The sequence below is a fragment of the Vulpes vulpes genome, chromosome 1 (genome assembly GCF_048418805.1).
Source record: "Vulpes vulpes isolate BD-2025 chromosome 1, VulVul3, whole genome shotgun sequence".
In the NCBI taxonomy this organism is placed as follows: Eukaryota; Metazoa; Chordata; class Mammalia; order Carnivora; family Canidae; genus Vulpes; species Vulpes vulpes.
The window spans coordinates 191,387,151-191,411,613 of NC_132780.1; the positions used below are offsets into that span (position 1 = coordinate 191,387,151).

At 39.2% G+C, this 24,463-nt stretch overlaps 1 protein-coding gene across 1 annotated transcript in view; it reads right to left on the reverse strand.

Moving 5' to 3' along the window:
• Window positions 1-24,463, reverse strand: part of PREP (prolyl endopeptidase) — a 116,871-nt gene that overhangs the window by 50,473 nt on the left and 41,935 nt on the right. Inside the window, exons 7-9 of the mRNA XM_072738113.1 lie at window positions 18,801-18,906; window positions 5,243-5,434; window positions 1,990-2,187 (exon numbers count right to left, since the gene is read on the reverse strand). Of these exons, the coding sequence (XP_072594214.1) occupies window positions 1,990-2,187; window positions 5,243-5,434; window positions 18,801-18,906 (496 nt within the window). The remainder of the gene's footprint in view (window positions 1-1,989; window positions 2,188-5,242; window positions 5,435-18,800; window positions 18,907-24,463) is intronic.

The window sequence follows — 24,463 nt, forward strand, 5'->3', positions numbered from 1 at the left end:
GTTTAATGAGCTGATGATGGCTGTTTTTACTTTGGGCCAGAAGGCCTGAGTCTAGAAGCCCCATTTCTCTGGTTTAAGATATCCTCTCATGCATTAAAGGGAGAAAAGAGAAAGATGGAAGCAAAACGAGTAAGAAGAGACAAAGGCATTACGACAACAAATTAAAGCTTGTTCAGAAACTGCCCGGCGGTATAGAGCTTTTCAACTTCTCAAACTTCACAGCCATAATAGTCACAGATAGTGTGTTTCATTGCCTGGCTCGGAACCCATCCCTTTACACGAGGACAGTGAGCCCTTTCTTCCCCGGTGCTCATGAGCTTACTCCTGAAACGAATGCCCACGCGGAGTCATTGAAGGTTTACAGGCCTTCAGGGACTCTGGCTTTTACCAAAAAGGGGTAAGTCACCCCTACCCTCTTTTCCTCACTGCCGTTTATCCGTTTAAACTGTTTAAGCTATGAGATTTTCCAAGGAAAATTTCTGGAACCAGTGTAAGCTGGGGAAATAAATGGTGAAGCCTGCAGTAGTGGGTTGGGAATGGTAATCTGGAAGAAATGGGTTTTTCTTGGTTCCTGTCCACTGGCCTCCAGTGTGCCCCAGGGCAGAAGATGGGGGGGGCATAGGATACCCTGGCATGGGATCCCTGACCTGTCAGTTTCTGACTCCTGGCACTGAGCAAGACTTCCACACGGTTGTGGGCACTTTTCTTAGCCCCCCTGGATCCTCTGGAAGGCACATGGGAAAGTAAAGCTTGCTAGGTGTTCCGGGAATACCATCAGACCTACTTATAGAAGAACATCACTCTTTTGGTTTCAGTAACCCTGACAGCAAGCTGCCAGAGTGATAAGGTTACACACACACACACACACACACACACACACACATAGACGAAGCGTCACTGTCATCTGGCCAAACCCCATGTAGACCCACTTGTACAGGGTGGGTTTTAATATTATTAAAAGAAAAAAAAACATAAATGGAAACTAAGACAAGTCTTACAAATGTTTGCACTCCTTGGTATTTACACAAAGGAACTGAAAAGTTATGTCCTGAATATGACGTAAGAGCCACTTTGGCACCTGCCTAGTTCTCTCCCCTATGTCTGTTCACTTTGCCAGGGACGGAACCATTGCCACGAAGCCGGATGGGACCAAAAGGGTTATGAAGGACCTTGAAAAACAAGGAAAGTACAGAAATGTTTTCAGCCAGATTGCTTTTAAGATAGGGTCTGCTCGGTCAACTGCAAGCTGCCAACTGAGCCAGGCTCCTGGGACAAATCAGAGTGTGTGTGTGTGTGTGTGTGTGTGTGTGGCTTTGGCTACAGCGAAAGCCGCACAGCCAAGTGGAGAAGCAGGAAAAACCAAAACAGCAAATGAGCATGACCAACTGGAAAAAAGTTAAAATGAGAACTATGTTTACTTTGGGGAAAACTAATCCATACCACAGAACATGGTATCATAATGTATAAGCATGTTTTTTTTTTTTTTTTCTTTTCCCTTGAACCGAGTAACAAGTTTTTTCCATATGATGTAAGACTATACTTTTAGAATTATATCTTAATTCAGTTTAACGACAGCACGAAATACTGTCAGCCTGTTTTAGAAAATGGGTTTTTTAATGTCAGATAGTACTACAGATTTTTATTTTATGCTTTTAGCTACTCTGCACTGTGTGTGTCCTGATCCATATAGACCAAAGGCTGAATCTCAGGTTGTATGTGCTCATACTAATTTTTTAAATCAACCTAGAACACCAGTTGGTCCTGTCCCCAGAGACTCAGGATATCAGATGAATGAGTGTGCCGTTTTAGGCACCACATTTCCCCGTGTTCTAAGCATCTGTTTTACTGTTTTATTCTCATTATGTAATTCTGGCTATAATACAGCATATGGGATTTTCAATAACACAGCACTACATTTCCATTTCCCCAAAGAAACCCAAACACTGGTCTGATTTTTAAGCTGGGTAACCCTGGTGAAAAGATGCTCACCTGGAGATAAAAAGGAAGTAAACTGATAGAAGATTTCGGTGTCCTTCTTCTGACCGCTGTACCCCACAATGCTGCCGACCTCCAGTGGGAAGGTCTTGAGGAGAGCACCGGTGGCCAGGTCGTGAAGCTGCAGAATGTTCCTCACGTCATGAAGGTAGCATAACACCAAAAAATTAGACCTGACGCAAGCAACCCATTCTGAAAAGGTAAGGATAGACAAAAGCTAATGTACCTTTCAAGGTAGTGAAAAGCGTACTTATTTCATTGGAAAATAGCTCTTGAACTGTCATCCATTGTGCCATGCAGCAATGAGACCTGCAAAATGATTTTATAACCAGATGTAATCGTTCATCTAGTTCCAACATATTCCTTCAGTAAATGATCCTTACTGTCCTGTCCGGAGGAGACAAAATATTCTAGAAATATTTTGTGATACAGATAATCCTGCCTACTTATTCTGTGTCCAGTATCATAGTATAGGAGGTAAAGGAAAACAACAAAAACCAAGTCATGATCCATGTCTATCAGGACTGTTGATTTGACAAAAATATATTACACCCCGGGTATGTGCCAGATACCCTGTCAGGTGCTGGAGAAACCAGCAGGAAGATGATGTCACTTCTGCCCTTAAGACACAAGCACTTAAAAACACAGGTAGTAACATGGGAGCAGAGGTAAGTGAGAGGCTCATTGGGGAGCCCAAACACAAAAGAGCCCTTAAGCAAGCGCTGAAGTGCATCCTGAGTACAGGGGTGTGAGGTGACAGGTGCCCAGGGTGGTGTCTGAGACAGGACAGCTCTCTGGGGGATGAGGTGGTGGGAGGACAGGCAACTCAAGGAACGAGAGCCAGGACTGGAAATGGAGAGAGAGAAAAGGAATATTGAAGGACCAGCTGCGAGGAGGGGCGGGGGTGGGGGTGGGGGGAGATGGCCTTAGAGTTTTAAAGAAAGTACGGGATGGGGGAGAGAAGAGAAGTAAATTATTTCTGTCAAGGAATAATCACTCTGTGTTAACGATGGGCATGTCAGAATTAAAAACAAGACAGAGTGAATACGAAAAAGACAAGGTGATTTGTAGACTGTCATTAATAAAAGCTCTGACTTTATGGCTGTACTTTATGACTCATCTCTACTTTTTATTCTCCATAGGGCATTCTGTGCTGATGATATAAGAGCAAATTCAACAGTGCTTCTCTTTGAATTGATGAGTTCTGGTGAATACTGAAGGTTTCCTCTTTCTAGTCCAAAGGACTTATAACCTTAGAGAAGGAAGATTATAAAAATATATCACCTCCCAAAAATCTCCAAGCATTGATTTCCATCTCACTCGATCTACGGGTGAAAGAGAATGTCACCTTAAGACACAAGTAAAAACCACGTCTTTGAGACTTCAAAAGGTGGAAAACTCACATGCCTGGGGAAATATTTCTATCTCTGATAGCTCCCTAAGTGGGGATCATTACTGGGTGCAACCTGACTTGTCCTGAAAAGCTCCCAGGGCACCTCCATGAAGACTTATGTCACCAGAGGCTCATGTGGACCCACCAAATATGAAGTCACCAATTCATGTGGCACTTAGGAAGCACTCACTATATGCTGGCTCTTACCACCCCGGAGAGACATTCTTTCTCAGTCTGGACAGAAGCCATCAGGCTACTGAAGTCACTACAAACCAGATTTCTCACATGAAGATGTTAAAGGAAATGGCCAAAACCCTGTTCGTTGACTCATGGATCCCTCATCCAAATAGAACTGGGGGTCAGGAAGTAAATGGAAGATTTTGAGGAAACAGGTGGGGGAATTTGCTTGAAGAGAGCCCCCGCCATGCTCCAGGTCCCTCTCCCCCGAGGCAGGACCGCAGCTAATGAGAGAGCCAAACCTGAGAAGCTAAAGAGACTATGACTGAACCTAATCTAGAAGCCAGGGGGAGGATCTGGGTTGCACTACTGCCTCAGAATTCCAGGTGTGGGTTTTGCAGGAAAGAGGAGGTGTGGGGTCGTCTTGGGGCAGTTCCAATAGAACTGCCTAGAAAGATATAGAGACATCAGTACAGAAGAAAGTGGTAGAGTGCAGCCAGATGCCCAAGGGCTGAGGAGAATCGCAAGCAAACACCCAGAGGAGCGCTTCTTCCAGGGTCAAGGGAACTGCAGAAGCAAGGGCCCAGCAGCAGGAAGCCATCCCTGAGGCAGTCAGTCGTCTACCTTCTGCCCCTATGCAAGGCCAGGCTTAACGTGCCAAGCACGGGGCATACTGCCTTGAGCCAGGTGAGAAAGAGTCCCTTACCCTTCCGGAAAATGAACCTGGACCTGTCTGGCTCAAAACTTGTGCCTTCATTCACTGAAAAACACATTAAGAACTGCTTTATCTTAAACGGTGCCCCTCTGCAGATCTCAAAAGGAATTGTTTTCCTAATTTTGTATCTTATACCTTCACAATTTGGGAGGGCCCCAGATTTTACCCTATTCAACGCACCAGCAGAAGTTCACCTCCAACACGTAAACTCTTCACTGGCTTGAAGGTACTGGGCTCTCCTTTCGTGTAAAAAATAACTGTAGCAAAATTAGTGAGTCTTATTCTAATCAAATCAGCTTTCAGGCAATGAATAATTTATAAAGCAGCATTATCGTTTTTGGAACATCACAGAGAAAATGAATAGGAGGGAACTTCAGAGCACTCTGTGAAACAACTGCTGGAGGGAGGTTCTCAAGTGGCTAACGGGGCTCAGTGCACACAGCAGCAACCGCAGTGAGTTTCAACAGCATCTGACAACAGTCTCCTCTCTTCTAGTGAGAGGACCATAAGTCCACTCTGAGATCCACAACAGGTGTACTACCAACAGCCAAAGGGTATTCAAAAAGCTAAAAGCTAAGGATTCTAATCTAAACAGTTAAAAAAAAATTAAATGTCAGTGATGGATTATTAAACAGTAACTACACAGTGAGTCAACTGATGGTAAAAAACGAAACAAAACAAAACAAAAACACACAAAAAAACAAGAGAAACACAATAAACTACCTTTGAAAGTCTGGATTCATACTCTAGAGTTTTTATGAAGGCCCCTGCACGACATCGTACTAACCACACAGATGTCATCCAGTAAATACGTGGCTGCGCTAATTAGACCCTTCCTCTCCATGACCAAAGGCTGAAGGTTCTTTACCTTGTAACCGGTCACCAGAGGAGAGTTGGACCAATTTGTTGACCTTCTCACCAAAAACAGAAGCGCACAGTGTTCAAGTAGCATGTGATCTCACCTAAGACATCTTTCTCATGCTCAGGAACAAGCACCTTCCACTTAGACTCCTCAGGGTCCGTGAAGTCGATGTTGATCAGGCGATAGTTGGGCGAATGGCGATTTGTCTTGAATGTGAACACCGTCCCCTCGTTGGTCACATAGTCATATTCTCCTTCAAAGTTGTCGATCAGTTTTACCCACTTCAGGATTCCTGGTGAGAGACCAAGCATTCCTGTCACCTCTCCTGTGTTGAAAATGCTGTGGTTTCTTTATGTGCAGGGAAGGAAGGGCAGGTCTTTTCTTTCCATGGAACACAAAGGAGACACAGTATTTGGAGGGTCTAAGGCTTGAGAAAGAGCAAGGACAAGTACAGCTGAATTTTAAGGTTTTTAAAAATGTGAAGAAACTTTCACTTTTTTCCTGAAAACCCTTGCAATGAAGAAGGACCTCTCCTCTCAGCCCCTGGCCCCATGTGAAGAAACTTTCACTTTTTTCCTGAAACCCTGACAATGGAGAAGGACCTCTCCTCTCAGCCCCTGGCCCCATGTAATCTGGTAGGTTCTCTCCTACCGGAGTGTGTGTCTTATCTGAGCACTTCCTTCTACCTCGACTGCCACCACACCATTCCACGTCTTCATTCCCCTCCTGGTCTATGGCAGTGGCTCCTACCTGGGATGATTTCAAATGTGCATGCGCACATGTGCGTGCACACACACACACACACACCCCCAGGGTTGACTTCACACTAAATGTCAGTTATAAAAATACAAAATACAAAAAAAAAAAAAAGAAAAAAAAAAACCAAAAGAACAAACCCCATTAGGCCATCTATTTAAGAACGTGTCCAACATAAATGTTCAGAGTACATTTCAAAAGTTTCATAAACAAATGAGCTTGATGATTTCTGAATACTAGAAGGCCAAGCCAGATCTCAGCTATTCTTTAATTAGTCTCCTACCTTAAATTTTTCAGTGAAATTGCTACGTTAACTTGGATAGTTCATTTATAGTCTTTGGATCTTTCAAGGTGATTTTACATTCATTATCTCATTCATCTCCATAGCATAATATCTTTATACAATTTTTTGTTGCTGAATTAAATTTATCAAGAAAAACATACTTTCATGGTGGAAAGGTTTTTCTTTTTGTGAGACATAACTGAATTAAAACCCCAGATCCACTATTTAGTGGTGTGACCTTAAAGAAAGCTCTAAAACATTCCTAAGGGATCCTAAAAACAACAAAAAACCCTGAATAACTGTAAACACACCACCATATCTCTAGATGGGGAGACTCAATATTTTAAAGGTTTAAATAATCCCAGAGGAAATCTATAAATCGAACATAATTCCAATCAAAATTCAAATGGGAGTTTTAGGGAATTTGTTAACAGCATTCTAAAGTTCACTTGAAAGAATACACACATAAGGATGGATACCCAATACATTTTTCACAAGAGAATTTTTTGCACCATGATATTCTGAACAATCCCCTTCCCCTCCTCAAGGTAATCATCATCCTGATTTTTACATTAATTACTTCATTTTCCCTGTTCGTTTCCTGTTTTAATATGCATCCATAAACACTTGAGTCTAATTTTGCCTTATTCTTGAACTTCATCTACAGTGAAGCCAGACAACATGTATTCTTTTGTCTGACTTCTCTCACATGACATTACGTTTGTGAGACTGTTCATCCTCTGGTTATTGTTAGTGACTTTTGGTTGAATCCTATTATGCTCAAAGAACACACTCTGAATAATTTTAATCTTCTAAAATTTGCTGAGAAAAACTGTATGGCCTAATTATTTTTCCTTTAATGATTTTTAAATGTTCCTGTATGTTCCTGCATATTTTGCATCTTTCGGGTGTGACATGCTAAATATGTCTATTAAGTCATTTGTTAATCACGTTGTTCAAATCCATGTATTTACTGATTTGGGAAGCCATTTTTTTCTATTGGTCACAGAAAAGGTTGGTTAAAATGTTTCTTATGTGACTGTAGATTTTTACTTGTATTGCTGTTCGATTTTGTTCTCTGTATTTTGAAATCATGCTGTTCAATATATACAAAATTAGAATTATTATATTTAAGTAAAACTGAAGCTTTAAATGGTGATGAGGTTTTATCTTTAGCAATGCTTTTTACTTTAAAGTCTGCTTTGATATTTAGACAGCTGTGTGCTTTTCATGGTAACATCATGGGCCAGTTGTCCTCTGCAAAATGACTGGTCCCAATTACGTTGTTTATCATTTCTGAAAAGATTGTCTCTTTTCCGTGTCTCTTAATCATTCATGCTTTCCACTTCTTGGGCTACATTCTAAGTTAATTTCTTTACATCCATATTCTAATTCATTAATTCTCTCTTCAGCTGTTTCTAATTTCTTCAGCCTAATAACTCAGTTTTTTAATGTTAATAGCCATATTCCTTATTTGTAAAAATTCTACTTAGTCTTCCTCCAATCTGGTCATTCTTTATAATATGTTGTTTCCTGCTTATACTTCCAAGCTTCTTGTTTATTTTCTTGTAAAGGCAGCATCACGTTGCTTATTTTTAAAAGTATATTCAATGTACTTAATTTATGTCAGGATTGTGATTAAGTCCACTCTGCTTCTTCTATTGCTCTATTTCTCATGCTGGTGAATTTCTTTGTCTGATTTGTGGTTTTTTTGAAATTTTTGACTGTGAAATGATTTCCCTTGAAACATTATCTATGGCAATTCTTGGAGGCCTGAGTTAAAGTGGCACTATTCCAGAAGTTCCAGAGAAGTTCTGTATTTGGCCTCCATTTGCTTGTTGGGAGGCAACCAATCTGGGAACCCTTTAAATGAAATTCTTGACATAAGGATTTTTGGACCTCAGAGGGACAATCCAGATACCTGTACCCATGTCATGTTTTAGGAAAATTCACATCCTTCCTCTCCCTCTCCTTCCCTAGTGCAAAGGTAAAGGCAGGCAGGTCTTTTTCCTCTCCCTCCTCCTCATGCCCCCACTCCCAGGATTATTTCTTAATCACCATTACACTGAGGGTATCCCTTATTAGACTTTTCAACATGGAGAACCAGAGGCTTTATCCTCTGTCCCCCTTGCTCTAGGTGGCCATCAGGTAGAAACTCAACCCTCAAAGCCCAGCAGAAACATTCCAGAACAATACAAGATTCCTGCTTTCATTTTGTTTTTGGTCTCTATGGTTTGTCTTTTTTTGCATGTGCCAGCTTAGCAATATATTAGAAAAATATCTTATAAACATTTTACAGCATTCCAGTTGTTTCAATTGGGAGGTTACTCAGAATATAAAATCTGCTAAACTCCCTCAAATAGAAATCCTTAGAATTATTTTTTAAAAGGTTAAGCTGTGCATTCAAGTTCAAAATTTTTTTTTTCAGTGACAAACTGCTAATCTCAAAAGCAAGTGACCGACCACTCAAAGGTAACTTCACTTTATTTTACATAAAGCAATACTTTAAAAGGGGGAAAAAAAACCCCTAAAAACTATTCCTTAGAAGAATAAGTAAAAAATTAGCAGACAATGCAAAAATTGCAGACAATCAGAAAGGTACATTTGTTTATACTAAGAATGATGAATCACAATTTTCTGGACTATGACATTTGTGGACATAGAGTCTTGGTTCAGGAAAATGTCAGATTCCTTAAATGTTCCTCTGACAATAAAACATTTCCTGATGTGCAACCTTTATTTCTCAAAGTAACCATCTTACGGTTTCTGCCTGAAAAGGTCTTGCATCCATTGTAGTGATATTTGTTATGACCCTGGCCACCCCACCCCCAACACAAAAAGTCACTGAAATATCTGCCAAAGGCAAAACACAGTAGAAATTTCCTTTGGTATTTCTGTATAATCAGGTGAGCCTAAAGATGTAGCTCATTTGTTTTAAATAATCAAGGCTCCAACGAACACCAAAACAACAGTTTGTAGTTGTCATCTACCATCAAATTCTGGAGAATTAACCTTAGTCATTAATAAATACTACAAGTCATAAACTCATTCAAATTTACGTATGTGGCTGGATTTATACAAATGTGGTTCAAAGTACTGGCCCCCATGAGGAAGCACAACTAAAATGGAGCTCATGAAATCATTCTGCTCTCCTGAAACCCTTGCTCCTCAGGGCTCTGGTGCAAAATAATTCCAGAGAAGCAGTATTTCAGTTGAACAATGGGGCTCACCCAGTTCTGCTATTCACAAGTCAGAACACTATTGATTTAAATGGAAAACAGAAAAATTACTTTAAAAAAAGAGACATGGCTTAAATCCCAAACCAACCTCACTTTTTGCCAACTTCTTCTGGGATTCTTTTCTCTGTAAGTGGCATTGTTCACTCTGAAGCCAAGAGAAATTCAACTCCCAAACTTTTCTACATTAAAGTTAAAGTTACTTTCTATAGACCTGATTCTTGGTGGTGGAATGATTTGTTTACTGAATGAAGATTAGCTTAAAATAAGTCATCTTATGCCTTCCCTTGAGCAAAGTCATTACTTTTATTGCTTTCTTTGAAAATACACAGAATTAACTATGTTTCATAAAAAACGTTCTGTAAGCTCTCTAGCAACAGGAGCTAAAAAGTGCTTTTACACTTGACAAAAAACTGTGTAACAACAATAAACAAATGCAGAGTGTGGTCATGTTCTAAAACTGAGGGGGCAGGAGGTGGCTGTTCTCCTTGGCCCAAAACCTTCCTTCCATCCCCCTGCCTCACAGCCACCGTTAGAACATGGGCTAGGAGGTTTCAACTGACTTGAGTCTGAATCTTTACATGGCATCAGGAAAGCAAATGGTCCTCACCATCCCCAGGTTCCTGGGGATGACAACATGTGCTCCTCAGAGATTGTTGAGAAGACTAAATAAATTAACTACACTATTAGCTCAGAATCTGGCACATAGAAAATGTTAAACAGTCAATAGTTACTACTATTCCAAATAATCCCAGCATTCTTCAAATGGCAAAAATAAGCTAAATGTGGCTTTTGAACAGCATGATTTGCTAATAGTGAACTTTAAAATCGAATTTCCATCTGTCACAGCACACAGCTATTTTCCTAGAAAAAGCTCTTAAAAATCACTCATTTTAAAATTAGTAAAAACACTAATTTTATCACTATTACTTATTTTACTTCAAAATTAATGTTTTGCTTATTTTTTATGCTATCTTTTGATGTCCCAATTCTTTTTGCTTTTCTTCCATTCCTACCCTGAAATGCACACTACTTGCGAATAGCTCCCTGCCTCTCACAGAAGCCCTCCTCGCCTGTTGGTCTGGCTCTTCACGCTCAGCTGAGCTTGCTAAACTTTGGACAACTCATTTGTTTAAAGTTTCTCAAATGTTTATCTCCCCCTTTCCACTCCACTCCCAAAAAAATGTCCCAGCCCCATGAGGCATGAACCATGGAGTCACTATTGTCTCAGCTACCTAGCTGCGATAGGAGCAAAGACCACTTCAGGCCTGCCTTAAGGATGGCTACGTTGGTGCCTAAGTGTGTTAGGTTACTAACAAGTATTTTAGGCACTGATAATTCTTTTCACTTAATAATCACTTCCTAAAGATTCTATTTAAAAACCTCTAATAATAAGTTTAAGTTAATTCAGAGTAGGGCCAAATGGTCAGCATATTTTTTGCTGGTATTCACCCTATAAAAGAAATATAGTATCTGACCTTTCACAGAAAAATGAAAGATCCAAAAAGACAGGATCAAAAGAAAGAAAGAAAACAAAAGAAAGAAAACAGAGGCGGGGGGAGAGGGAGTTGAGTATTTCTGAACTCCAAAGATGTGCTGAGTCTGGGCATGTATGCTGGGTCACAGCACTGCTGATACACCCCGAGAGCGGGCACTGGTGATCTCACAGCTACCGCCCAGCAGGTGGGGAGCGCTCCAGAGCAGGAATGACAGCAGAGTGGGACAGTGATACAGGTATGCTTCGTAACTAAATATATAACATTTACATAATCCTGCATTTTAGCCGGAAACTTGTATGCATTTGTTGACAATGTAAAGACAACAGAAACAACTGAATTTAATTTTTTTTTAATTCCATTCTTTTTTTTTTTAAGACTTTATTTATTCATGAGAGACACAGAGAGAGAGAGAGGCAGAGACAGAGGCAGAAGGAGATGCAGGCTTCCTGTGAAGAGCCTGATGTGGGGGATCCCGGGGTAGCTCAGTGGTTTGGTGCCTGCCTTAGGCCCAGGGTGTGATCCTGGAGTCTCAGGATCGAGTCCCACGTCAGGCTCCCTGCTTGGAGCCTGCTTCTCCTTCTGCCTCTGTCTCTGCCTCTCTCTCTCTCTCTCCGTCTGTCTCTCATGAATAAATAAATAAATGAAACCTTTAAAAAAAAAAAAAAAAAAGAGCCTGATGTGGGACTCAATCCCGGAACTCCGGGATCACGTCCTGAGCCCAAGGCCGACATCCAACTGCTGAGCCACCCAGGTGTCCCCCAAATTTAAATTTTAATGTCGTAGTCTCATACTTTTTCAATAAAAAGATTTAGAAATTTAAGTTCAATATGTACATTGAACACTTAAATAGTAAAAGAATATCAAAAACCATCATTTATATTTTCAGAGTATAAATTAAATTTTCATGAAATCTCTTAAAGTCCACATATTTGAAAGCAGAGATCAAAGGCCTGATACCTAACTGTAATATGGAAAATATGTGAAAATTTACTTGCAATTTAGTTGACATGAAGTAAGTTTATATACAGTGGACTTTTGAACAGCAGAAGGGTTAGGCACACCAACACCCCTACACAGTAAAAAATGCACATATTTACTTTTGACTCCCTCAAAACTTTACTGCTAGCCCGCTGTTGACTGGAAGCCTTACTGACAATATAACCATACTTTTCGCATTTTGTACATTATATGTGTTATATATTTTGTATATGTATTATACAGTGTATCCTTATAATAAAGTTATAGGAAAGTGAATATTAAGAAATCATAAGAGAAAGTACATTTACAGTACAATACTGTATTTATTATCAGAAACCCCAAAATCCGTGTATAAGTAGACCTGCACAGTTCAAATCAGGGTTGTTCAAGGGTAACTGCATATTCAAAATAGGACAATAAACTTAGGAAACAAAATATAATTCAAAAAATGTTAAGAAAAGTACAGAAAATATAACTAAGAAAACCAGATGCAAATCATTTTCTTCCAAGGTTCAGGATGATTAATTTCAACTAATCTGCAGGCGTGAATCAGGTTAAGAATCATAGGAATCAAGACTCAGCTGTCTTTTCTACTGCAGAATGATTAAATTGTCACGCCAAACTGGTGCCCTAAGTGGTTTCCTCACTTTTGATCTTAAACAAGGAATAGAAAAAGAGAAGCAAAAGTCCTTTGCTCATACAATACACACGACCGGAGAAATACGGTCTGTGCCTATTCATCATTCTCAGAGTTTAATAAAAGATAAAAAAATTTAAGTAAAAAAAAATTTAAGTGGCCAGAAAAGTGAAGATTCAAAAGTGCCTATAAGGAAATATAACACTTACTGATGGAGGATGGTTTATACAGTAGGGCCTGAGCGCCAGGAGCCATAAAGGGGCAATGAAGTCATTTAAGACAAGTTGGAACCCACTTTCTGTGTGTCCATGTTACAGAAAAAAATTACCTCACACTTGTTAAAATGGTAAAGAGGACTTCATTCAGGACTACTGAGATAGGTGTTAAGACCATCGCAAAAGACAGAGAAATCAGGCTTAACTCCAAATACAAAAAAAGACAGCTGGGGATTTATAGCCAATGAGCAGAATGGAGAGAGGGTAGTCACAAAGAGGGCACATGGAGTTGGGGGATTCTTGTTAAATTGACCTAATAATGTTCTTGGTGAGGGCAGGTCAAGGTAATCAGATATTAATTAGTGGGGGCTGGCAGCAGGGGACCAGAGGGATGAGGAATTTGAGGGTGATCAGATATGGAGGGTAGGGGAATTCTCTCTCAATGGATGTAGTGAGATTCTTGCTACAATTAAGCTATGCTGGCCCAATGAGGGAGTAGGAGGCCAAGGAACCAAGGTTGAGGCCTCACTGAGGGCTTAGGGAAGCTTGACTAAAGTCTGGTCAAGGACGGGGTCCTTGTCATCTGTCAGGCACTGTTCTAGGTGCTGGGCACTCCACGGAGCAAGACAGACAAGGTCTCTGATCTCATGCAGCTCACAAATACAAAAAGTGCTGTTGTTGTTGTTGTGTTTCTGCACGGAGAGAAAAAGGATCAGAACAGGAGAAAGCAGGAGAACAGCCAACTGTAGAAGGAAAAGTGTCAGGTGAAGGCATGAGGAAGTGTGGTAACTGTTAGAATAAAAATCTCTCCTCCCCCTAAGAAAGAAGATAGTAACTCGGAATATGTCTCTGGCAGCCAGCACAGAAGGGGGCGAGATGTTCTTTGGAGGGCACCTGCTTAGCTGTGTCAAACACCTGGAATATTGTACAGACTTCTAAGGCCCCAAGGATACGCCTAGGGCTGTCTCTATCCAGGGGGAATGAGGTGAGTCAGAGGAGTCACCTGTGCAGGAAGGTCAGGAAAGGAGCAGCCGACCAGCCTCAACTGCAGTTCCTGGGGAAAGGCTGTGGCCCACAGTGTGTACAGATGTGTCCGTATTTTTCTTAAGTAAAAAGACTGCCAAGGTAGATGGCGGAAAGGACGTTCTCCAATGAGAGGCAAAGGGTAAATGGAGAGAGATCCGGCCAACGGAGTGGCAAGTAGGAAGATGGTCAACAGGTTGGAGAAGACAAGTTGAAATCTACACAACAGATGTAAATGACAGAGGAATCCAGTCTCACAGGGAACTCTCTTAACTCTCAGGGTCCTAAGATTTTTATTTTTCCCCGTCCTGTAGTTTATTTATATAGTTTTGTTTTCTCTATCTGCTGCTCTTCCTACATCTATAGCCATCGGCCACTTTTGTGTACTTTTGGTGATCCTCATTTCAAAACGCAAAGGGGCGGAAGGCTTTCTTAGGAGACAAAGTTGACAGAAAGGTTAGAAAAGTGCTACCTAAGTGAAACTAGTTTTCCAGACAAGCAATTCAGTGATGCCCTAATAAATGAAGAATTAATCTGCATGAAAATGTGGTTAATTTTCCCTGCCTTTAAGGTAAAAAAGATTAAAATCATAGCAGAAAGGCTTTTAGGTTATAAAAGGGGTATAAATTTCAGCAATATAAAATGAAAGATTTCATAACATTGGATTGGATTTCGTTTTTGGTTACCGGCTATTCAAGTTTAACTCATCTAATAGTTAATTAGCACATTTAGCATTTAAGTTAAATGTTAATTATTTTTCCTCCGTTCAAAAAATATAACAAAAATGAAGCAGGTATAGAAATAGCAAGAAAAAGTTATCTGGCATATAACCCTTGAAATTTCAATTATCAACCTGTAAAAATTAGACAATTTCCCACATAGCCTTGCGCTTAGAGGCTCACCTATTTATGCTTTTGTCAAGGAAAGGATGCTTTTTTGATCATGAATCTGGTTTTGCAGTAAACAAGTCAATACCAAGATCTGTGTTTAGAGCAGCTTTGATACCGAAGATAACTATTTATTCTAGGACATCCTCAATCTATTTTACTATGCTACCCCAAATAAAGTGTGTGGATTCCAAATATTCCTCTTTAAGTTGAGAAACAAAGGAAAAAAGAAGGGAGGAATTCCTGAGCACCTGTCATATGCCAGGAACCCTGCTAAGCCCTGTTGCATACCTCTTCATTATTTCTCACAATTCCTCCGAAAGTCTGTATTACCTCCCCATCGGTAGTCATGGAAATATTGAGAGGAAACATTCCCACCCCAGGCTCACTAGTTAGTTAGTCTTGGAGTGGAGATGAAAATTCGCATCTGACTTGAAAGTGTTCTGGTTATTGTCATAATACATCCAACCACGATTAATGGGGATTATTTAAAAAAATTTTAATGATCACTATATCTCCATCTGCTAGGTCTCTCCTGTTATAAACTACTCAATGTCTTCAACAGTTCAACTCACACGTAGTATTTGTTTCTTTAAATGATAATAATTATATCATTGACTTATAATAAGCCAGCAATCTGTTAAAAAAAAAACAAACCCCAAAAATCCAAGATCTCTTTAATATTGTCATATGGAACTGACTTAAACCCAAGCGTGGAAGTGGATAACTATTTCATCTTACCAGCACTGGGCCAATCACTGTAACTGTCCAGAACTTTCAGGATCTCAGGACTACCACTCAAAGGAGTAACTACTGTGAAGTTTATGTTATCCACAAACTTAATGCTAATAAAGCAATATTAGAAAAAGGTGGCAGGGGGCAGCCCTGGTGGCCCAGCGGTTTAGCGCTGCCTTCAGCCCAGGGCCTGATCCTGGGGACCTGGGATCGAGTCCCACATTGGGCTCAGTGCATGGAGCCTGCTTCTCCCTCTGCCTGTCTCTGCCTCTCTCTCTCTCTCTCTCTCTCTCTCTCTCTCTGTGTCTCTCATGAATAAATAAAATCTTAAAAAAAAAAGAAAAGAAAAGAAAAGAAAAGAAAAAGGTGGCAGGCCCAGTTAAACCCAGACTTTAGCAGCTTTCAGTGGCAAACATCCCCCAGTGCCTTTAGTATGTCTACTGGGGAACACATCAATAGCTTCAAATCCAGCCTATCCTATTATTCACTTCAAAATCTCTAGGATATCACATATTTTTCTGAGTGCCTCAATGAATTCCAAATACTGGTCAGTTCAGTAACCTCATTAAATGATGAAATCAGGTTAGCACTGTCAGACTTGTTTGCTCTATTCTTCTTGTGGTTTTTTCCATGAGCTCACTGGGATGGTCTTTTTGACATGTCCTCAGTTTATCAATCAAATACTAATCTAGGTGTTACTGTAAAGGTATTCTGCAGATGTGATTAAAGACCATAATCAGTTGACTTTAAGTCAAGGAGATTATCCTAGATAATCTAGGTGGGCCTGATTCAAATGGTTGAAATGCCTTCCAGGGGAATTGAGGCCTGCCTGAAAAAGAAGAAATACCACCTGTGGACGGAAGCGTCAGCCTGTGCCTGAAAATTCCAGCCTGTCCTTCCTGGTGGCCCGCCCTACTGATTTCAGACTTAGCTAGCCAGTCTCCAAATCACATAAGCCCAATTCTTGCAATACATCTCTTAACGTACGTCTCCTACTGGTTCTGCTTCTCTGGTTATACCTTGACAGACACCTTCACACACCATCAATAGCTCACAAATACAAAATACCTAGGAGTAACCTGGACAAGTAATATGTGGTTATGGGGTACCTGGCTGGCTTAGTCAGTAGAGCACAAGATTCGATCTTGGGGTTGTGAGTTCAAGCACCATGTTGGGTGTAGAGCTTACGTAAAAGTAAAAAAAAAAAAAAGAATGAATGAAAGAAAGAAAAGAAAAGAAAAGAAAAGAAAAGAAAAGAAAAGAAAAGAAGGAAGAAAGAAAGAAATAGATGGTTCCACTGAGAGATATAATACCGAATAAATTTACAGGTTTACACAGTCCTAGTCCAACATATGGCTGGACTTCTGTTCACGTGATGACATAATAACCTTAAAGTTCCTCTGGACAAATTTAAAAAAAAAGGACAATTTGGAAACTAATAATTGCTAACATTTACTGAGCAAGCCTACTAGAGTAGTGGGCTCTTCACCTAAGGTGCAAAAAAAAACCACATAGGAAGCAGAAAAGACAACAGTCAACAGAAAAGACAACTCAAGGAAGATCAAATTGGGAAGACAGGCCAGGACCTGGCTTGTTTTGTAAAGAGGATGAATGCATCGTTGCCACTTATGGTTTCTTGGATGCTTCCCTTCTTTCTCCTTCATGTCCATTCAGGGCTATGGTGTCTAGAATTTTATTTGGGATGGCCTAGTGTACCTCTGCACTGTCTTCCTCTCAGAATCTCAATCTCTGGGTATCACATCCTCTTCTGTAATTCCTCAGGAATGTGGTAATGATAAAGTGGGGGATAAAAAATATGTAGGGTGGGAAAAAAGAAAGTAAGGACCAAGAAGTTTGGAAGAAAGCAAGGTTTCCTCTAGTTCTGTCAGCCTTTTTCTAAGTTTCACTCAGAGTCTTACTATTATTAAAGTGGACATAGCAGTACGAGTTCAGTACACCAGTATATGGAAGGAATTCTCTTCCCTAAATTTAGAGCAAAGTGATCAATTTGTGTTTTTTGATTTGCTAACTTGTAGCATTTAATAACAAGTCTACCTTATAATTTAAAGATATAACAAGGTAATAAAAAGAAAAAGAAACTAGCATTCTCTGGAGGAAGATCATCGTAACTGGAATATTTTAAAAACTGGAGAAAGGCAAAGATCTTTCCACCATCTCAGACTCACACAGGAATTCTATCATGATAACAGCACAGTAACAGCTGTCCCTGTTTCTTTCAGATCTCATTCTTCAGAGGGTCAGCTCTGTGTAGACCAGACTTGCAACTCAAGTGAACAATTCTCGGGTGCTGGTTTTGCTCCTGTCAAAGAATGTGAAACCTGATGTGGCTAATCCAATTTTCTTTTGAGATCAAAATGAGTGTATCCTTTTTTTTTTTTAACAGAAAAAAAAAAAAAAAACCCTACACATATCTTTATTAAATGGACACATATTTCACACCTGAATCAATCTGTTGACTTTATCCTGCTGTATCTGGGAATGGCACTCTGCAGTATCTAAGAGTGTCAGGATGTGGATCTTGCTCAGAGACGTTGAAAAATGATGCAATACCCGAGCAATTAAAAAAAATTGTAGATTTTCTTATCATAATGTAACATAAATTAGGTACCAATAATGAAGTAATCTAATAATTGAAAATGCAATCAGTATTATATAGTTTGCAAATCTGTATCATAATCTTTAAAATGTATTTATTTTATATTACCCAGAACACAGTGTGATCGTTTTAGTGTCCTTATCTGAGTGCCAGCATATCTGTGCGGCTTTTGGATCTGGGTATTCTTAGCATAGTAAACTGTGCAGCTGGAAAGCTTTAATGCTCAATAATGGTGCTGGTATGGCAAAGATGTTCGAAGAGAACAACATTTAAAATGAGCCACCTCCACAATTTGTAGCTGGCTGCTACAATGCTTACTATCATAATGTAAAAGGCTTCCAGGAAGGAAAATCAGACTGTTATTGTGCATGAGGCTCAGGGCTAAAAAACGGTCTTGTAATTACCTGTTAACCTCGCTAATTCTCACTGGTCTCTCTTACCCTTTTGCCTGTGACAGTTTGCACCCTCATATCTAGACAATTATAACGCTTTACAGACCAAAGGGCTAGCTTTGCCGTAACACTCACTCTTCATCTGCAATATTCACAGGATGTTTTCACATCCGTATGCAAAACATATGGCTAACCTCAATTTATGGAGAAAATGCTAAAGCCAAGAGCTTCATTCAGTTTTTCTTCATTTTATGGAACAATATTGAAAGAAAAAAATTATGAACTGATGGTTCATATGGCTGAATGGAAGAAGGTTTCTTGGGAAATCAATTAGAAGATCACAATAATTGCTTTTTAATGAAGCTTTCTGGAATAATTACCTGTTTGAAAGATAGCTTACCACTGATGCCATTGGATTCCTGCTGTAGGTCACAGTACCAGAGTCGGTTTACTGGATCGCACCCCTCTCTTATTGATAGTAAGACATAGCGACCATCATCAGACAACTATGAAGGAAATAAAAACAGTGCAGGGAGCTGATTAGAAAGTATTTTTTGGAAAGCACTGTTAAGTACAAAATAAAGCTTAACCTTAAATGTCATATGGTTACCCAAAATTTATGAGTGGCAAAGAAATTTAGAAAAAAAAGAACATTTTTTTAAATTTTACTCTTACTTTACAGTTTTAAAAACCCCAGTGACATATTTAAATAGAGACTATCAACAGATATAACTGAATGTCGTGACTCAATGTGATTTTTATTTAAATTTATACTTTAGGCTTTCACGGAGAATACATGCAATCTGTCATTCTGAATATCAGTATCTCTGACTTTGAAATTTTGCCATGGGTCATGTATTTTAAAAGTGTTGTAAATGAGTAAGAATTAGCAAAATGGGCATGATGCAAGGAAGTTCACCTGTGGTGCACACTGGTGACACGAACCAGTTTCTATTCAACTCTTTATCTTTAGTCGATGTCAAAAATCAAAAGCCTGTGCTTCTATAAATTTCCTTTATGGCTGAATAGAAGAATCTCAGGTAGCAAAAAGAATCTTGGCAAACTAATAGAGCAAACAATATATTCTGATTTTGAGTTGTCAAAATTGATATAAGTGGTGTCAAACCCTCTCTCTAAATTTGCAAACACATATGCTTTTTGCAATTGTTTTTTTTTCATTTAATTTAAAAAATTAATCTGTGTCAATATGTGTACTTAATTCTTTCAACTGCTATGCAGCATTTCAATCTAAAAATATTCCACAATTAATTGATCTGTGTTTCCATGAATAAATATTTTATGTCTATTTCCTTCCTATTATAAGCGACACCTCACCTCGACACCTCACACAATACGTTCGTTTGTGTCCTTATCTGTGTTTCTGGGTATATAACTAAAAATAAAAATGCTAGGTGGGAGGATACGCAACACATTCAACCTTATTCGGTGTTGCCAAATTATTTTCCAAAATGTTTGTACCAACTTACATCTTAGATGTCACAGCAAGTAACAGTTCCCGTTTTTCCACATCCTACTGCAGTGGCTAACTTCACATACCAACCTGGCTAGACCACAGTACCCACATATTTGGTCAAACATTATTCTGGACGTTTCAGTGAAGGTGTTTTTTGGATGAGACTGACTGTTTAAATGGGTGGACACTTTTTGGTTTTGTTTTTTGGTTCTGTTTTAAATGGGTGGACTCTTAAAGGTGATTACCCTCTGTAAGGTGAGTGTGCTCATCCAATCAGTCCAAGACCTTAAGAGAAAAACAGTGACCTTCCCAAGCAAGAAGCAATTCTGGACCACCTTTGGACTCAAACCGAACCTCTGGATTTCCAGCCTGCCAAGCTACCCTGCAAGGCTTTGGACTTGTCCAGCCTTCACAATCACACTGGCCAATTTTTTAAAAGTAAATCTTTCTCTTTATAAATATACACACATGTTGGTTCTGTTTCTCCTCAGAACCCTAACACACTTACCAACAACTGTTACTCTTTCATACGTTCATTAGGTAAAATTTGCTAAGCAGCCATTATGTACAAGACCTTTAAAGCTACATCAGTGAACAAATCTGGGGGAAAAAAATGTTACATTCTAGTGGAGGAAATAAATATGGAATTATGTAGCATGTTAGAAAATGATGAACATGGAGAACAGGAACAGGTGTAGGTAAGGGAAGCAGGATGTGGGGGCAGGAACTGTACTTTTAAAATATGGTAGTCAAGAAAGAAAATGTCTTTCCACTGTCTCCTGCCTTGCATTGTTTCAGATGAGAAGTCACTTCCTACCTTTTTTCTCACTACGTGGAATATGTGTTCCCTACTCTGGCTGCCTTTAAGACTTTATCATCATCTTAGGTATTATGCAAATTAATCAATCATGGGCTTTGCTGTAGTAGCCTACTTGAGTGTCGTAGAACATTTTAGAACTGTGGGTTTTCTATTTGATCAAATTCAAAATACCTTTGGCCTTTTTTCCCTCCTGTATATTTTTGTATACCCATACCCCTACTTTAGGACTTTAACTACATAATGTTAGATCACTTCGCACTGTCCCACAGGGCAGTGGGGCTGTGTTCATTTTTCTTTCCCTTTTTCTCTTTTTGGTTTATTTTCAATTGCCCTGTTTTCAAATTCACTCATACTTTTTTGGATATCTAAATTGCTACTAAGCCCATGCAGAGACTTTTCATTTCGGGTGGCTTATTTTCACATCTAGAAGAATGTTTGGTTCATCTTTATATTATTTCTTTGTTCATGATATTAACATTTTCTCAAATCCTTTAAAAATTATTTTATAATAGTTTTTAAAAAGCCCCTGTCTGCTAGTTTTACTACCTGTCATTTCTGGGTCATTGGCTACTATTTTTCCTGGTAATGAGTCACATTTTTTCTGCTTCTTTACACAGTTAGCAACTTTTAAGGATTGGATCTTACACAGTTTGAATGCTGCTTGGATTTTTTTTTTTTTTTACATGTTTGCTCTTGTCTTCCTTTACAAAGTTTCGAGGCAGTTAATTTGTTAGTGGATCAGCTTGATCTACTGGAGGCTTGTTCTCAAGCTTTGTTGGGAAACATCTGCAGGCCCACTGCAAAGGCATGGCCTTTGTGGGGTTGCTGGTGAACACCCTGAGTGTTCAAAAGGTCTTTCCACTTTGGTCAGAAAGTGACAGTCTCCCAGACTTGTTCAACCTCTGGTAGTTGTCAGCTTATGGCTCCCTGGTAGTGGTTGACCTGCATCACGGAGTTTCATCCTATGCATGCACTACTCAATGGTCAACAAAGACACAAAGGGAGACCAAGGCAGATTTCTGGGGCTCTAAGTGGTAGTTCCCTCCTTGTACTCTGCCTGCAAATTCCAGTGGCTTCAGTCTTCCCCAATTCTTTGGATACTAAGTTCGATGAGACTGTAGTTCTCTGTGGGTTCCTCCCTCCTTGTGCCAGACTCCAGAAAATATCTCCAGAAAAGCAGAAAGTTGGGGCAATCACAGGACTTGCTTCTCTTACAGAGGATGGTTCAACAATGCCTGCTGACCGATAGCTGCAAACGAATTGCTTTCTTGTGTATAGTGTTCTCGCTGTTTATGGCAGGAAGGCTGCTCTAGGACCAACTACCCTGCCATGGCCAGAGGCAAATACCTGTCACTATGTTTTTATTTTTTTTTTAACTCATTTTTATTTTTTGTTGGATAATTACATTTTTAGAGTATATTATTGTGCATTCTTGAAGTACAGATATAAGAATTAAGAAATGTAATTAGAACTAATGTAAAAGATAATACCTAGATTACTAAAAAACATAACAATGACGTATTTCCTCTGTCTCATTACAGAGTAAGGTATTTTTCACAGTTTCTGTTTTCTATTCTGATAATACTTCTGTGAACCTGCCTTGGGGGCATGTTTCTTTTCTCTTAAGCAGATGTGAAACTGTCAAACATTCACCTTGACTTGCTGCACTGCTCTCATCAAGCCCACATACATCGATTCCTTCTATCAGAGCAACGTGATGATATCGAGCTAAATGTCATCTAGACAAGAGTGTCTGAGCATGGAATACTTCGGATTTTACTTCCTAGCAGCAGCAGGTGCTTATTAGATTTCAACTCCCCCAAAATGCTCATCCACTTTCTATTTATAGGTTCATTTTGGTAGACCAGCTGTTTGTCAATCAGGTTCTTTGCATTTATAAATTAATCATAACGATTATGCATGGTCTAAAATGTCCAGCATTTTTAAACACTTGGCAGCACACTGCATGTTTTAAGTTAAACACCTCTTTCTTTGAAAAAATTATTTTAAAACACAGAGATAATCTGTTCTTGAGAAACAGAAGTGGGATTCCAAGTAAGTTATAGTTTTATCAAAGATGCTAGAAAGTTCTGTTTAATTTGGCTGCTCTTTCCTGTTGACATTTTATTCTGAGTCCAGAAGCAGTTTCCTTTAACAAACATGAATCATATTTTGCCGTATGGGCTTTTGCCACAAACTACACATAACATCAAATGCCTCAAGTGCATTCTCCTCCATCTTTTGCTAGGCTCCTCAGATTCTTTTCAAAGACGGTCAAACAGTTTTAGAGAATCCTCGTATAAATTTCTGATTTCCATTAATTCTTTTCTCCATTCTCATCCTGATTGTATTTCCAACCTACCTGTCATTATGTTTTAAGCAGGTCTTTTGCAAAAGAACATTAGACTTGATTGAGTTAAAAAAATCCAATCTAAGAATGTATATTCCATTTTCATTGATTGTTATTGCTGATGTACTGGCTTCCATGGTCTTGGTTTCAAGTATTCTATTCACCTTGCTTTCCCCTTCTTTCATCTTCATACTGTATTAATATAAATTTCCTTATGAATGTTGTCCCTTCTTTGACTGCTTTGGGAGTTAAATATCCTATTCTAGGCTTTTATGTATGTTTTCCATAAGCTTTTCATATACATAGTTAATAAACTCAGGTCTGGAATTTTAGTTCCACCTTATTTTTAATTCATCCTATATATTAGTATCATCAAGCAACCTTACAATCATAACTTTATCAAATGTAATAAAAAGCAGCCTCATTAATACTTCAGACTTTTGTTCTCTTATCCTTTATATAAAGATGGGATTTTTATAGCTTAGTTCTTAAAGTCGTGCTATATCAACCATAAATGATGGTTAATTCAATTGTAGTGATTTAGCCAGCGGAAGACAAGGCAGTAAAACTCACTGCAAGAACCACACCAAATCTTTGACAACAGCTGTCTCAAGCACGTCTAATGAGTTTTTCTCAGCATTTCTGGCTGGACTAAATATTGTAGCAGTTTATATTTAATCTAAGGTAGGAAGCCCCGAGGTACGTTGATGTCGGGATGCCAATTAAGTCTGTCTTTTTCACTGTAGCTCTCTTCTTCACAACCCAGTGATGTTCCAGAGCTACCAAATAAATTTGTAAAAACCAGAAACAATTTTGAATTTTCAAATGCTCAGTCTCAGGTTTCAAAATCATTTATGAATGTCAATGCTGTCCTAAAATATGAAGTACACCTTCCACCAAAATTGTAACAATGTATATTTAACCAAGGCTTCACATTCAGACTATTTCAAGGCACTTTTAGAAATGAATTTTGGAAATCACTGGGAGGAGGAGAGAAAAATATTGTTAATGAGGAGGACAACTGCATCTCAACAGACTTTTCTGAAATCTAGGTAAAAAGAAAAGAGATAAACAGGTGAGCCAAGGGCCCCAACAGGTCTTAATGAAACACTATAAATTCTCATTCCCAAAATACTGTTTTGTGGGGCGCCGGGTGGTTGGTTAAGCGTCTGACTCTTGATTTAGGCTCAGGTCATGATCTCAGGGTAGTGGGACTGAACCCCATGTTGGGCTCCAATCTTGGTGTGGAGTGTGAGATTTTCTCTCTCCCTCTGCCCCTCCCCCTTTCACACTCACACTCTGTCAAATAAATAAAATCTTTAAAAAATATATTATTGTTTTTTTCTTTAAACATATGATATCAACTAGAATAACTGTGTTCTCTGGAAGCAATCAATCTGATTCAAAAGCACTGACCTG